The sequence below is a fragment of the Schistocerca serialis genome, chromosome 3, assembly GCF_023864345.2.
Source record: "Schistocerca serialis cubense isolate TAMUIC-IGC-003099 chromosome 3, iqSchSeri2.2, whole genome shotgun sequence".
In the NCBI taxonomy this organism is placed as follows: Eukaryota; Metazoa; Arthropoda; class Insecta; order Orthoptera; family Acrididae; genus Schistocerca; species Schistocerca serialis.
In genome coordinates this window covers 774,168,621-774,186,549 of record NC_064640.1, presented here as the reverse complement: position 1 = coordinate 774,186,549, position 17,929 = coordinate 774,168,621, and the positions used below count along the sequence as shown (strand labels likewise).

Genomic DNA, 17,929 nt, shown 5'->3' with positions numbered 1-17,929 from the left:
CGGTTAAACTCCCTGGTCAAAGTTCGTCTCATCAAGCTTCTCAATATATTATTATTATAATTATATTATAAAGCAAAGGGAAATGAAATAAGTAAAACATATCATTCAAAATTCATGGGTGTGTATATTAATCAGAACTTCAATTAGAAATCAGATCTTATAGACCTCGTCAAACATTTGAGTTCATGCACATTTGCTCTATGTGTAACTTCTGATACTGGTGATTAAAGCAGTAGAAAATTAGTTTACAAATAGCCTCTCCACTATCCGCAACTTAACCTTACTCTTGCACAGAAAGGACATTAAGTTTTGGCAACTTACTTGTGGATTTAAAGTGATGGCAGTAACTAAAGTGTTTGTTTGTTTGTTGGGGGGGGGGGGGGGGGGGGGGGGGGGGAACACACACAAACAGCTCCTTCTTCATCCGACTCTTTGATTGTATGTATGTGGTTCGGTTATATTTATCAATTTTTGTAGAGGACTAGGATTCAAAGAGGAACGATGTAGTCCTGTAAATGAGCCACATGTAGCCATGTTTTCACAGAACAAAATTATCTTATTTGTAAATCTACTGACGTGTTCAACATCATAACGCATTTTCACAACTATGATCCACTGAACACAGAATTTCATTGCACAAGGAATATGTGAACATACCATACCTTACTACAAAGCACAGGGGTATGGGATATAGAGAACCTGTAAACAATCAACTTACACCAAATACAATATCTCTGAGAGTGTACCTATATTTTACCAAAATTTCTTTACCTTCAACAACATATTACTTTATTAGGTTTAATAAACACAATCTACATCCCATCCAAATTTTAGCAAACACATAATAAAAAACACGCAATAATGATGGACATCTTTTATTGCTTTTCTCTCAATGACAGAAATAAGGAATGTAAACTGACAATGTAACAGTGTGCACAGCTCCTTAATGAAGAAGGGAGTTAACTGCTTTTGTAATGCACTTGGCCCCAATTCCGAACTGTTCCAGCAATACATCTGAAGGCCCAGACCTTGGAATGCCTGTAACTGCCAACTTCTTCACAGTAATATTTTCCTGAGCTACAACAGAGAGGACTGCTTCACCAATTCCACCTGTAAATACACAAATTTTCATAGTAACACAAACACATGTAGATCATTGGAAAAGTCATGTCATTAAGAACACATGATGGTAATATTTTGAATTGCTGTCTTAATTAAATTCAACAAATATTTTGGTAATCAACTATTGCGAGAACCTGTAGCAGAGTGTCACATCAGGAACCTACTGACTATAAATACAAGAACAAAAGGTTCATAAAACTCAATACAGTTTCTTACAAACCTTCAGGATAGTGGTCCTCCACAGTAACTATTTTGTTGCCTGCAGCTTTTGCATTCTTGATTATAGCTTCAGCATCAAGAGGTTTTATCGTAAAAGGGTCAAGAACTCTGACATGAATTCCTGATTTTGCAAGTTCATCAGCTGCTTTGAGGGCTTCATATAGTGTGACTCCAGCACCAATAATTAGAACTTTGTCATTGGAACTTTGTTTCAGAATGTGAGCTTTTCCAACCTAAGGAAAAGAAAAATCAATGAGACACAAATAGTGACATTCCATACACAAAACTTGAGCAATGAAGTACTAATGAGATTCTGACTTCAAAAGGTAATGCAATAAAATTACCATACAAAATAAACTGCAACCAGTTAAATAAGGATTACTGTTAACTAAAATTTTATACTTTACCAATAATTTTCAAAAGACAAGAATGAACAAATCTATGACAACATTATGAAATGGATAGTTTGTACTCACCATATAGCAGAGTTTCTGAGTTGCAAATAGTCACAACAAAAAGACTGTATGTGAGTTTTCAGCAAACAAGGCCTTTGTTGGAAATGGGGGCGCACGCACGCATGTGTGCACAAAAACCACAGTCCCTGCTGCTGAGGCCAGCAGCCAGAAACTGGCTGTGTGTGTGAGTTGTGGTTTGTTGTGCCTATCTGTGACTCAGCATCTCCACTATATGGTGAGTAGCAATGATCCTTTTCATAACAGTGTTACATTCAATTCCATTGTTTCAAATCTATTATGAGATCCGCCTGCTGTAATTCCACAGCAGACAGATCTGTATAAAGTCACTCTGGAACAGTGGAATAATAAAAACCACTTTTTAAAAATGGGGTGGCTACATTTTTCCACTTTGTCCTACACAGTAGGACTATCAGTACGAAGTTAGTGGTAGTTAATAAGAGTGCATTACTTGCACATAAAACTGCAACCTTCATTGATGCTACTTTCCCTAATTTCTTTGCTCCCTTCTATTTTACTAACAAATTAAACATCACTTCTCAGCCATTCCTTACTGATTGATGCTCTCTTACTGCATTCACTCACTCACTAATCAAATCAAATCAATCCAAACCAATCAATCAATCAATCAATCAATCAAATCAAATCAATCCAAACCAATCAATCAATCAATCAAATCAAATCAATCCAAACCAATCAATCAATCAATCAAATCAAATCAATCCAAACCAATCAATCAATCAATCAAATCAAATCAATCCAAACCAATCAATCAATCAATCAAATCAAATCAATCCAAACCAATCAATCAATCAAATCAAATCAATCAAACCAATCAATCAATCAAATCAAATCAATCCAAACCAATCAATCAAATCAAATCAATCCAAACCAATCAATCAATCAAATCAATCCAAACCAAACAATCAAATCAAATCAATCCAAACCAAACAATCAAATCAAACCAATCAAATCAAATCACTCACTCACTTTCATAATTTAACTCCATTTTTCCATGCATTCCCTTTATTTCATTACAATGTGCATGCATGCCCCTTTAACAAAGTGACATGACAAAGTGGATTTGTTTTTCATTGAGAGATGTATTGAAGGTTGTGAGCACAATCTGGTTCACAATGTGTGAATTACTGGAGAAAACTAAGGGAAACCAATGGTAACAAGTTAACAGACTGTGATTGTATCCAATGAACAAGCTAACTATTTCCAATACAGCGTCTAAGCAAATTATTTATACCTAACACCAGTTGTGTATGGGAAACAATTACAGTATCGTACTTCAAATAAAAAAGTATCATTTTTTAGTAAACAGAACAAAAAAATTAATAACCGACTCGAATATTCTCCTTTACTTACCTGGAAATTTTCATCATTCTTGTACAATATCGATGTGGATGGACGGGACGTACGAATGAAACAAACTCCTTTAGTATTTGCAGCCAGCTCAACAGCACGTTCACAACTGACTGCATCACTTGGATAAAACACAGTTGACCCTGTTAACATACTACCAATTAATGTCTCAGGAAAAGAAAACGAGCAGAGAACTAAATATCAGTACCTTTCTCATAAGGCACTCAACCACCTAACACAAGATGACTCCAAAAGTGCAAACACATTGGTATGGTGTCAACAAATCCATAACCAAGTTCTTCACCGTGTGGTGCTACACCGATTTTTAAGTCGTCATTGTAATGCCTTATGATCCATTATTTGATTTGTGAGAAAACTTCTGGTGCAGTAAACACTGCGGAAAACTGCAGACTGTATAGAATGGTTTAGTTACATCAAAGTTGACTAACGGGCTCAATAACTGGTTGTTGAAACAATGCTCAAGCAGTATTTAGAGGGGATTTGAAATTTTATCAGTTCCAATAAGATTATTTTCTAATTATTCCCACAATAAGTTCATTAGTACCCCATATGAAAAAATTTTGGCATTAAATTTCAGTCTCCTAGCCATCACTTTTTATTCACGTGTGCTCACCACAGTGACTAATTGTATTGATCTTCATATTGTACCACATACAGACATCATTACAATGAAAAACAGGACAGTATTTGTATTAATTTACAATCCGTGTTCATGGCTTGGCAGGACACAGATTCAACATATTGGCAATATAACTTGTACTGTCAATGTTTAAAACAGATTTCCTTACGAACTCCACATTACAACATTTTGACACTACTTTTGTTTTAATACTGAATGCTGTACCATATTGCACAGAACTTGGGTATGGATTATTTGACACACCACTATATGTTTGTCAAGATAAGATAAGTATAGAAGTTCTACCACCTTTTACATTAAAACTTTAAAGGAGCAGGTTGAATAAAAAACAGTATGAAGTTGCAAATGTCACTGGAATGAAATGGCAATTAAAAAGAGAAAAGCACACAACAGCATGGATATTATTGAAGCCCATTTATAAATAAAAAGGTTAGGGAGTGGGCAATAAAGTATCTAAAACTGCCACTCTCAGACAAATCTTAAAGAGAGAGTGACTTACAACCAACTTTTGCCATAATGTCCCCTGTATAGGCAAAGTCTCAGCCTTAAATATCTGGGCCTTACACTCAATGAAGGAATAACAGCAAAATTTGTAGCACCACTACCAAAAGCATCACACTTGACCATATTGGTGTTTTCCCACTAAAGACCGGTGACAAATTATCAAATTTAATTAGCAACAGCTAAATCCATCGAGGATATCATTGGTGCAGTATGAAAGGTTATCTTTAGCTTCTTTCAATATCAGGTAAATTTGCATCTCTTAGTATACTGAACATTGTTTCACAGATGTAGTTCCGCAGCACTCTTCAAACAAGGGGTGCTACAAAGGTTTTATAATTGACACTAATGTTCAATACACAAAAACACAAGATTGTAACACCAACAACCGCACAACACACAGGCATCAACTGAAGTGATATTAAAAAATGTATCTCGTCCCATAGGAGACTAGCTTACAGAATGATCTACCAGGTCAGAATGTCAATTGGCAATATACCATAGAGGGACACCTCAAACCCACAGGTTACAGCTTTTTAAATGGGAGCTCCCAACAACTGTTTCAATTTTTCTGAAGCATTCTCTAACATTTACCACTTAATCTCTGTATTTGTTATTAACTATCTTTACAAATAACAAAACTTATTTACACTCTTCCACACAAGCCCTAATATACATGTAGTTGCTGAACTATAACTGAAGTGTAAATAACGGTGTGTGAAATTTACGATGAGGAGTTGCTCCCAAATTTTAACAACATACTACTACAAATATTCACAACTAAATAACTGTATAGTTTAAAACTATCTGTCTGTTGCCAGTTAGAGTCACTTCTAGAAGAGAAAGGAAAGTTGAAGAGGAAGTAAATTCTCTTCAAACATTGAGCTCTAAAATAAATTTTGGAATATTGTACCACAACAGAACTTAATAAAATTAAAGCTATGAAATCTGTAAATTTCTGACAGTTCATTGCAGAGGAAACTCAAATATGATAACGAAAACCTTAATGGAAATTGGAACTGAAGTGTGCACACAAGCAAATTATTAGTGATGTTTACAAGCACAAAGTTCTCAAAGGAAGCTTAAAAATTGAGGTTAATTCTTTTTGATGAGGCTCCTGCATCCTTTCATGTCAGTTATACAACTTTTGTTATGAAGCAGGTAAAAGAAAATATTTTTGCTGTGAATGGAAGAAAGAAGATATGCAGTATTAGATTATTCACAATTTCATTTCTATAATATTTAAGTTAATGGCAAAAAACAGGACACACAGAAGAAAAAAAAATACTAGCAATTAATGAGAAGCTGGGAATTACAAATAGAGCCACACGAGAAATTAAGATTTTTCACAAGGGGAGCCTGTAATGACACGAAGACTTTTCACTGAGAAGTTTATCAAGATTATATTTTGCATCAGGTCAATTGGCAGCAAAATAAAGTGTATTTAAAATATGATGCAAGCACAGTGTCCCTGTTCGGGAACCGACACCCACACAAGCACGCCCCAGTCACATGATGCTCCAGCCTGATGCCAGGACAGTATGGCAGCCGGCATATCAGTTTTAGACAACAAACTAGAAGAATTACAGAGGGCCTCAGAAAATATTTTACAGCATTTAGCATTTCAGACTGCTATGCCAGCAACATCTGCTCACTGAGCTGCACTAATTCAGACTGATACCTTGCAAAGGAACCGCAGTGCACCAGCTAACCAATTCACATACTGCTGCTCAACATTAGTGCTGGAACGGCCTACTGCAGTTTATGTGCTAGACTATGCTCTTTTACAAACTAACAACACTTAAGTTTACCAGATATGAACTCTCAGAACAATTTCAGTTCGCTGTACGGTGTGGAAACAAATGTGGTATGCAATTAATCTAACAGAAGTGACTGTTCTATCATTTTCTATCATTTCCCCATCAAACTAACTTGTGATAGGTAAGTGAACAATACATTGCAATTTTTCTTTATATAACTAACAACTAACACAAAAAAAGAACCTAAGTTACTTCATGTAGGACAATCCGAGAGCACACACAGCAACAAAATGTCTACGACAGACCTAAAAGGGATTTTAGATGGTAGCAACTAAACCAACATTGAGCTACAGTATCTGAAATGATCAGCTGATGCACTACCATTATTTTTTTAAAGGTTTTAGTCAGAGTTTGTGCACAGTTTGAAAGTGCTAAATGGCACAATTATTTTATATTACTTTTTTGTGTGGTGATCCCAACCAATCCAGTCAATTCAACTAAAATCGATATGCCACCTACCACATTGTCCAAGTATCAAGTCTCAGTGTCATGTGTAGGTTTCCCATTCATACCCACTTTTCCAGAACAGTTCCAAGTTTTAACAAAATGTCATGGTGTCCTCAAACACTCTTAGGAGAGAGACAGAAATGTCCCAGATTGTCATTTTATGTAATGTAACCTTTTGTATCTTTCTAAACTAAGCACCTTTCTTCATCTGAAGTTTTGGATCAGCATTCACACTAAAAGATGAAATTAGTTGTCAAATATGATATATCAATTCTTTCAGAAACTTTACAGTACCACAACCTTGTAGTGAACTGCATGTGTTCTGACTTTGGTGTATTGGTGGCAATGACTTAGATAATAATAAGATTCATAAATTACTATTTTAATCATGGGGAACAAGTGCAAACAGACCATCGTATGTACAGCTTGCGGTGTGAAATCTATCACTGGACACTGAGTATGCACAATGGTTGTGTCACTAAGTTCAACAAAGCTGCCCATCAGATGAACTCTTCAATATAAAAAAACTGGGAACTATTTATCAGTTACAGTAGTTTCAGAGAGAGATAAGGGACTTTCAGCACAAGAGAGCATTTGCATATCACACAGTGATGCACAACTAGAGCTTCTAAGTCCATGGACTGCACAACTGACTTTGTCAAATCACTGTTCAACAAGTAGTTCATCTGCTCACAGACAAAAACCAAATTTATTATATAAAATATTTGATCAGACTAACATACACAACTCATGATTCAATTCCATCAACAAGTCTCTTCTCAATGTGACTGCACCATTTACTATCAAATAAATAACAAAGGAATCACACTATTTCATTGATGAAAGATTCTTCCAGCCATGTGTACTTAAAGCGGGTTCATTTAGTGGTTAGGTTTTACCATACAGATAAAGATGTTTTAATATGAGTGTTGTAGTGGGTGAAATGTGATGCTAAAAGAGCAGAGCATTTGGTGTAATATGTCTTAGGATTCTGAAAGATTTGATCTTCAGAAAGATCAGCAGCAATTTTGACTCAACACTATTACGAACTATAGAGAAAAAAGTAAAGGTAGAATGACTAAGCTGCAAGAAAAAGAGTCACAGTAATTTAATAGACGTAGGATGTCCTGGTCCTATTATGCGCAATGTTGTCCAAACTGGCACAGACAGATTACCCACTGATACAAAGCACACAATTGGTGGAATTAACCATTTCCATATTTATGCTGCACATTTTGAAAAACTAAAATCATTCTGTAAATTCACTTAAGTGGATCACAAGAAACTAAGGTCATAATAAAACTAGATAGTTATCTCTCCTACCAGCTGTTTAAAGAGTCTGATGTTTCCCAAGCATTAAAATGATACAAGTATTTTCTGTCCCTTGGAAAGGGTCTTAGTACCCTGAATTTTTTTTCCTCCTCCAAATATCCACTCTCTGTCTTAGCCTACAGTTCCTTTCAAGCCAGCTAAGTTTTTTTTCTACAGCTTTCAGTGCACTGAAGAATAAAATATAGCTCTAATTGATATTCCAAACAAAATAAATATGCTGCTTAGTAAATCAGGAGTCAGAAAATCTGAAACATTTGAAATCTGTAGCAAAACAGCAGCTACACGAGTTGAAAATGAGGGGCTACTAACATCATCAGTTCAATGGAATCACCACAGTTTTCTATGTACCTGCACTGGATACATTCTTGAATAGTGTGAAAACTTATGGAATCTCTGCAGCCAACGGAATTGATTGCCCTGAACAAAACTATCAGCTGTAATATTTTTGTGGAGTCCAGTGCCATGAACTTAATTATGGATGAAACAGAACCATTTGAAAAGTAGTGTTGTGTAAATAAATACTGTGGAGATAAACTGTGGGCTGGAAGGAGAACTCAAATGTTCGTGCCACTGAAAAATGACATGACATTTTTACTCTTTTTACAATGAGCAAGTATGCCTAAAACTCATCAGAAGCTTTGTTGAAATTTTGCTTCCGTTTCCAGTTCTAAGGCATCTAGCAAAAAGATTTTTCAGCAATTAATGCTTTGTGGACAGATGAGGAAAACCAGACAAGCTAAAAATGGTAAATGCTCTGGAAATAATAAAACCTACATTTGCTAGCTTCCTCTGTATGGGCTTCTACAATTTGATACTTAATGAAAAAACTTCTAGAGCAATACACAGCACCAAGAAGTACTCGAGTACCAGTGAATCATACTATCGTCTTTGATGCAAAATTTGTGACATTTATATTTACATCCAAATTGCACATGCAATACTGCTGTTTACAGCAGTGATACAGCAGATTATGCTAAAATAAATTATTACAATGCCAATACTGAAAGTAATCATACGAAGCCCTGATTGTCATTTATTTGTCTAGATGTTCTGTGTATTATTTTGAAAATGTCCAGCATTTCGTTAAAAATAATACGCTAACCCTAATCAGATCTATATTTTTCTTTGAACTCACCAGTAGGACCTACAACATTCTCAAACTCACCATCTTCATCCTCTCCAAGACTACTATCCAGTTTCTACCACTGCCCGCATAACCGGAAAAATCATCTAGAGTGTCAGGTGCAAGTGGACAATATCAGCCCAGGAGAGAGAGAGAGAGAGAGAGAGAGAGAGAGAGAGAGAGAGAGAGAGAGAGAGAGTGAGTTTGGAAGTATAATAAGCACTTGGGGCGTTACCTCTACAGGCAGAACTTTATGGTATAATAATTATTATTTACCAAAATAATGACCAATCAGTGCACTTTTTTCCCTGGAGACTACTCTAAATTTACTAAACAAGAAAGCATTTGAAAAGCTTTGTACGTTCTTCATCATGTGGACTACAGCACTGAATTTTTTCCTCTGTATCACTCTTCCTCTTATGGAGAAAATTTGCATTTTACACACTGGATCAATTAATGTTCATCTTACACTCACAATAGTTTCTCACAAACAGCTTTGTTAGAGGCTGTCTGATGCAGAGAGCCAGTCTTCTCACCCTGCCAGTGCTACACTACAACAGCAAGATCAGGCACTCAATATCCATGCTAAATCATAACTTTACACTTTTGTACCTTTAGTAATGGGGAAGGAGTCAACGAGTGGTAAGAAGTGACTGCAACATAACTTATCATACTCACAGAACTACAGTAGGAAGGAGGGAGCAGTATAGCACTGACATAACAATTGATAACATGATTTATAATGTATGCAACTGTCAACATTGGACTTTTATTCACTCCATTTCTGATTACTGGTGGCTGGCCATAGGGGTATTGGTCCCAGAGCAATACTGAAGACAGCACTTGTTTCACATTTTAAACATCTTGTAGAAAGGCCAACAGTAGTAAACATGAAGTGCTGTTATTAAATGGTGTTTCAATTAAGTAAAAATATATGTATATTTTTCAAATTTCCTGGACAAGGATTCCCCCCCCCTTTTTTTTCCTTCACACAAAAAGCAGTAAACAATTTTATCCCTCCCCTTGGAAGTCCCTAAATCACACTTTACCTTCATCTTATATAAAATGCTAAATTAACAAAAAGAGCAATAAATTCTCTTACACAGTTAACATTATTTCCCTATTTCCCCATAATCTGTACTATATGGTTTAAACTCTGGTGGCAACAGTCATTTCTGAAAAGCAACACCTTTGTAGAAATTTAACTGACTGAGTGCCCATTAATGTTTATTAGAAGAGCAGTTCAAAAGAAGGATGAGCAGTGATATATGATTTCACCAAATGTAAATTTAAGTGCATTTTTTATTCTATCCACACAATAAGAAACAGCTACCAGAAAAACTGGTAGCTTTCCATTTATAGAGCAGAGGCTCAAAATAGCACTGGTTCAGCAGTCTAATAATCTCTAAAAACATTTTGTCAATTAGTCTGAATATTCTCAGCACACAAAACCATGTACCATCCTAATTAAAGTAGCAGCCTAATTATCCTCGGTGAATTTAATTTAATACCAATAAATCTTATGGTTGCGTAGATATATGTCACACAATCAATCAAGCACAGCTCACACAAAATAAAAGAAATAGGAAGGAAGATTAGGATTTAATGTCCTATTGGTTGAGAGATCAGAAGAGACTCAACAGAAGCTCAGATTAGGGAAGGATGGGAAAGGAAACTGGCTGTGTCATTTTCAAAGGAATAAGCCCAGCATTTGCCTTACATTATTTTGGGAAACAATGGATAAACCTAAAATCTGTATGGCCAGACTGGGATTTTAACTACCACCATGCAAGTCCAGTGGCTTAGCACAGTGCCACCTTACTTGTTGCTTGCACAAATGTTGATACAACTGGAGGAGAGATGCTGTGTCCACATCACACGCCCATTTTAATCTTCAGTGCATTACATAACTTAGGCATGGCAATTAAGTGTGTATATATTAGAAAACCTTAGACCAACATAACTCAGAAGATTAAATATGTTATGCAAACAGTTAACATGAATACACACAAACTTTTTAATAAAAAAATCTTTTTGGGTGGTAATGTAATGGCATGATGGGTGGAATATAAATAATCCTCCCCCAAAGGTAGGTGTGTGTGTGTGTGTGTGTGTGTGTGTGTGTGTGTGTGTGTGTGTGAGTGAGTGAGTGAGTGATTTAAATGTTGTTTCGTATTGCTTCCTAACTGTCAAATGCAAATTATGTATTATTGCTGCAAGGCTGGAGAAAGACCAAAAAATTGGAACTCATCCAAAAAATAGCAATATATTGAGCCATTACGGTAAGGACATACTATTAATACTAACTGCGAAAGTGACCACATCTAATTCACTGCCTTGAGGAATGCAGTCCTCAAGGAAAGTTAAACAACAGGATTTCACTGACTCCTCCACACAAAGTCAAGCATAGTTCCAAGATCAAAGGGACCATTCATTAGGTGATGCCTGTGCAGGGAAGCTTATTGTATTAAACTCTTTGACAGTGATTATAAAAAATGGTGGAGTGATCTCTCCCAAACGCATGCTGGAAGTGCTCCCTTGATTATACAATCAAAAAAAATTGCAGTTAACTATTCATTCTAAGACTGAACTTGTGCTGTTGTTTTCAACCTAAAACAGGGGTAGAAAATTTACTGCCTGACAAGAAAAAGTGAAGCACCAGGAGACACGGTCAGATGCCAGTGTAACTTCATATATGTACAAATCATCTATAGGTAGATTAGAGTGCCAAGTCTCAGTGACAGCTGGGATGGCCACCTAAGTACATTAGTGTTGTTCGCGTTTAGTGCTGTTACCAGGCCTGATAGTGTATATTGGGGTACATGAACAGCATTAGATGTTGAGCTATCACTGTCAAGGGGGGCAGACAGTGTACTTTTATGATACATCATTATCAGCAGCTGATAAAGAGTTTGAAAGGGCCCTCAATGTGTTTCCATTTGGCTCACTGGTCAAACCAAGCAAAATCCAAAATTGTGGTGCATTCAGGTGTAACAGTTGCCCAGTGATTGATTGCATGGGAATGCAGGAACAGGCATACTAATCATCAAGGTTCCAGTCAACCTCATCTGACCACCACAAAGGAGGGTCTCTACTGTGCACCAAGCACTACTTCATGTCCTGGCCAGTACAACAGTACACCTGCATCCTCATGTGCTCTCAGGACACGATATCTTACTGTCATTTTTCAACAGGAAAACATTCATCCACAGACAGAATGTGTGTATGAACTGTGCACGGTTTTGGCATACCACTGTTGCCAGCAAGATCCCCAGATGTGTCCCCAGTAGTATGTGCAGGACCAGCTCAGATATAGTCCGTCGGTAAACTGAAGAGCTAGCGAGTCCCCACTCTGCCAACCTAGCTATGTCACAAGGCGCTTCTACAGGCTGTTTCACAACGTAGTACCGGCCCTGCCGTGGCATGCGCTTCAAATCTGTGGTGAAGCCATCTACAGATACGTTTATTTTTAGACAAATGCATAGAGACCATAATGAATACAAAAACGATAGCTTCTTCCGAAACACAACATTATAGAGTAAATAATATTAAGATAAGAGCGGAAGTCAGGATTATACTACAAACATAGAACCAAATGCCTGTTCATGTGAATGTATGTTCCTCTATTGCTATTCATAAAACGAACCCCATATAATGCAATCAGTCTACAGAATTTAATGCTTGTTCTTATTTTGTGTTTCTACTAAAAGGTAGAAGTTTTCTTTGAAGGACTCAAACAGAAATTTATAATTTTGTGTGTTGTATTAGTCCAATTTGCACCACTTTTGAGGCATGTTTACGAAGACAGTGACAAAAAAGTAAGTGTTCAATGTGCATATTGGGTATTTACTCTGTTAGCTGTCAGAAAGGTTACATGTGCTTTGGTAGCATTAACGATTTTTTTTGTATAAAAATGAATTCATGTATAAGACTGGAATAAAGTGTATGAAATTTTTAGAAATGGTAAATATTGCTTTTGGCGAGCCTGTTATGAGAAAACCAAGGGCAGGCAAGTGGTATAAACATTTCAAAGCAGGCCTTAAAGGACAGCTGTTTTACAAGCATGGATGAGATTAAAAATGCACAGTTACGAGACTTATAAAGAATCCCAAGGAAACAGTTCCTAAAGTGTTTCAGAAATTGGAAAAAGCACTGGCATATGTGTATAATATGTAATGGGGAATATTTTGAAGAGGATAACATTGCTGTAGATTAACAAATAAAGTTCTTACCAAAAAATAAAAATGTGTGAGCACACCTCATATGTCAAGGTTTTTGCTTAGAAGTCCAGAATCTGTGTACATGTTTCGAAGGAAATTTCAGCAGTGTTTAGAATAGCTATTGCGCAAATGTTTTAAGCAATATGTTTTAGAATCAGGTGAACAGTGGCCGAGATAGAGATTTAATGTTCCATAAGCATCAAAGGTTTTACGTGATTTTGAAACTGTCTGTAACTATGGGTTTGCTCCCAAACTTATTAGTTTTCCTTCGTGACGATTCCATTAAACCATGCGGCTTATTTTTCCATTCCTTACTTATGCGTCCAATTAGGCGAGGCTGACGTTTGCATAAATTGCAGGCCTTTGATTGGGACTGGTAATATTAGCCAACAGTTCTTTTTGGGTCGCCTCTATTACACGCTGTAATAACATTAGAGACGATCGAACACTCGTTACTCCCCAAATACCTCCTCTTCTTCATATTCTGCACATTTTCTTGCAATGCTAGACGATTATCCATCACTTCCGGATATAGAAGTACATCTGTAAATATACAAAGTTAACTTACTGACACTGGCAACTACGATCCCATGAACAGAAACGATGCATATCACTGCACGCCAATCTACACTGCTAGACAGATGACGGGCAACAGATTTTGGGTGCCCCTGTAGGCCGGTGGAAGCGTTCTTCCAGGAAAGGCCACTTCCCCCACCAAAAGCGCTGCTCGCTCTTGAGTTTACAGAGACTGCAACTCCATTCTAGTGTCTTTATCCACAATATCAAGAACCAGTTACAACAGTTGTGGGTCTGCCTGAATCAAGGGAGGTACAATGGCTTTATAACACCCTTCCCAACCAAATTAGTGCCTGCATCCATGCCAGAGGGAACAGAATATCAGATTGACAAGTGGACTCTTACTGTTAAGTTCTTTGTAAATTTGACTATTTTTTAATCACTGCAATGGCAATACCTCTCCTCTCAACCCGTGAAGTTTCATTTTGTTATAATCTCCCCTTCAGAGTGCTTCACTTTTGTCAGGTAGTGTATATCACTTTGCAAACAAACTTAAAATTAATGATTCAGGAGGGTTACTATGTGCAATACATATGAACACACACACACACACACACACACACACACACACACACACACACACACACACACACAAAACTGCAAACTGTAACTCTGTTCAAATCATAAATGCATATTTAGCAGCTTTAAAGCGGATGTGCAAAACATTAAAAACACCCAGCATTTGAACTGTGGGCTACAGGAAGAGTCTGTAATGATAACACACACTAAGTTGAACTACACAAGCAGAATATGATAGCCTTGTGGAACTACGGGTACACTGCATCAAAGTGAAACATGCAGGTATATTAGCAATCCAGAGGATGGATCATATTGGTTATCTGAAACTCCCAAGAGACTCTACCTTACAGTAAATACTTTCTTGTGATGCTTTAACTTGTAGAGTCAGTAGCTGAATGAACATCGCTGGTTGTCTCTTCAAATTTCCTTCCGGCTTGTTCAACTTAATTAAGTCATGTCAAAGAAAGAATCACTGTTAATTCAATGCATTTTTGTGATATTTCATTATTTACAAATTAAACAACACAATAATCTCACCAAAATAACGTTAATAATTGAAATTTATGTATCAAAATGTTATAAATAATACTGCTTTAAAAACAGACAGCACTTTCCTTCATTTGGACAATTCTGGTTTCTCACAGAAAAGAATTCTGATATATTAATCAGTGGTTGTACTAGTTACATATTATTTAAGCTGTTCAATGTATTTAATCACTTCTACTGCTTGTGGCCACCTCTAGTGATGTATCTTGCACAATGAAGATAACATAGAACACAGGCAGGCTTGCTTTATTTTCATGTTGATACCAATAAATTATTTTACTTTAAACTATACTGCTGTTTCAATAGCAGACATCTTGACCATTTGAAGACTGTAGCACATTAGCATATTATGACAAAATGCAAACAAAAAATTACTTGATATTTCAACAAGTTCCTTGCAGTACTGAAGTCAGCCAGCCTTTAAAAATAATTCATGAATGAATAATTAACTACATACACATTTTCAGTGTTTTTCCTGAACACATACGAGAGATAGCAAAAATTTCTATTCAGTATGCACATAGGTCTTGTATACAATTATTTCTGCTAATATTCAACAGACTTCAGTTTACCTGGAATTGTGCGGAACATGGCAATGTCCTCAAGACCCATCTGACTTGGGCCATCCTCACCAATGCTGACACCACAATGGGAACCAACAAAGTTCACATTGGTCTGAGAAATTGCACCCATACGGATCTGAAACAAAAAACCGGGGAAGTCTTACTTTTATGTGACTTATGTGAATGTTACAGAGCATTCTCGTTCTCATCTTTAGTCTGGAGACTCGTTTGATGCAGCTCTCCATGCTACACTATCCTGCACAAGCCTCTTAATCTCCGAATAATTACTGCAACCTAAATCCTTCTGAATCTGCTTACTGTGTTCATCTCTCAGTCTCCCTCTACAATTTTTACCCTACACACTTCCCTCCAATACTAAATTTGTAATCCCTTGATGTCTCACATTCTTATGAAAGGAGAATTAGGAAATGTGAGAAAGGCACTTCCATAAGATAGATAGATAGATAGATAGAGAGAGAGAGAGAGAGAGAGAGAGAGAGAGAGAGAGAGAGAGAGAGTGTGTGTGTGTGTGTGTGTGTGTGTGTGTGTGTGTGTGTGTGTAAATCATCTTCAACTTTTTGCACTGTCCATTATGATGCTGAAACAAGGCTTATAAACAAAGGTCTTATTTCTATAGTGATACACCTCAAAGTTTTGGGATCTTGAGGCTTATATGTACCCGAGTGGCGACAATTCTCCGACATATCTGAAACATTGCAAGGGATTATCATTTATTTCTATTGTCATCACTATGTTTAAGCCTCAGTATCTCAAAATGAACAAAATTGGAAGTGTACCACTAGTGAGATAAGACCTTCAAATGTCTACCATGGTCCCATGTAACTAATGACATTTCTGTTGCCTTTTGTAATCTAACCATCTAAGACTAACCATCATGCAACAGTTTTAATTATCTGATAAATGGTAAATGTTAGTTTGGAGAAGTGCCAACAATCTCGTACTCCTCCATGTCTTAAGGCATCAGTAAGATAGGACCCACCTCTACCGAGCCACAGTAGTGTCAGTTTGGACATACATGGGAAACAGTCCATTTGAGAAAGGGAGGGCGTTTCACGAATACTTTGCCCTACAGTGAGCCACAAGGTGGTTAGAAGGGTATTGCAATCCCTCACAGGCAGCAGATGCAAGTAAGATTACCAAAATCACGTTATCAAGCAAGAGTTTAAGACAGACATACAAAATTAAAAACAAAAATGGTTACTAAAATAACTATGGAAACTAGTAAACCAGATTTATACCTTCTGTAAATTTCTGCACAGTTTTTGGGGTAAACAGACTGCCCAATTTGCTTAAAAGGGCCAGCTGAAATAAGTTGCCTATAATATAAGTTAATATCAGGCAATTTGCAAAGGGTCAAGTGAAGTTGTTAGTGTGATTAACTATGTGATTGTCAGCACTGACAGATTCATTAAATATTCAGAATCTAGGAGTCCAGGTGCAATGATTTAACAACATGCCACAAGTAAAGTAAACACCTATGACGTCAAAACAGAATATATATATTATTTTTACACGAAGTCCAAATGCAGGTAAGCTGTACCAACAAGTTTACAACCAGCCCACCTACACATCACATGCAGAGTGTTATCAGAACTGGACCAAAGAATTTTATGTCAGTTCTGTTACCAACTATGGGTGGATGGACACACACACACACACACACACACACACACACACACACACACACACACACACACAAAATTTTGGCAGAACAATGTGGCATCAGCAATGCATGTTGTGGACTAAATAAAAAGAGAACATACACCCCAATCTATTTTGAAGGAAGTGTCAGAATAATAAAACCTTTGAGAAATACTGAATCTTAATAACCAATTTCTGAAGGTACATTTTAACCTTTGGTCTTACTACGCTATTTTATCCTCAAAATTCCTCTAATAACAAAAGTGACAATTCCTCAATGCCTCAGGGTGTATCTTATCAACCGATCACTTCTTTTGGTCCATCTATGCAATAAACTTCTCTCCAATTCAATTCAGTACCATTTCATTAGTTAGCCTATTTACCTATCTAATCTTCAACTGTCTCTTCTCAGCTTTTATTTTTTTTCTTGTCTAGATTGTTTACTATCGACATTTCACTTCCATACAAAGCTATAATCCAAAGAACTACCTCCATAAAAAGACTTCCTAACACTTACAATTTGTGTCTCCTAATTTGATTCCCTCAGCATTAATTGATTTAATTAGATTACATTACATTACCCTTGTTTTACAAAGCTGAATTTCCTCTATAGTTCTCTGTGTGGCTTGATTAAAGAATTTAAGATTCTAGCTAGTGAAAAATTGCACCACAGTTCAGAGATCAGGTTAAACACCATGTACCCATACAACTAGCTGGGTTATGTCAGCTCAAAGGTGACATGAAGTAAATTACATACCACCCCTCCAATGAGAT

General features: G+C 36.6%; 1 protein-coding gene across 2 annotated transcripts in view; it reads right to left on the bottom strand.

The window, feature by feature from the left end:
- Positions 1-859: 859 nt before the first annotated feature.
- LOC126470619 (transketolase) overlaps positions 860-17,929 on the bottom strand; it is a 161,061-nt gene continuing 143,991 nt past the window's right edge. For both annotated transcript variants that reach the window (XM_050098577.1, XM_050098578.1), the window contains exons 8-11: positions 15,503-15,629; positions 3,189-3,328; positions 1,343-1,574; positions 860-1,110 (exon numbers count right to left, since the gene is read on the bottom strand). In XM_050098577.1, coding sequence (XP_049954534.1) covers positions 944-1,110; positions 1,343-1,574; positions 3,189-3,328; positions 15,503-15,629 — 666 coding nt within the window. In that variant the 3' untranslated portion in view covers positions 860-943. The remainder of the gene's footprint in view (positions 1,111-1,342; positions 1,575-3,188; positions 3,329-15,502; positions 15,630-17,929) is intronic.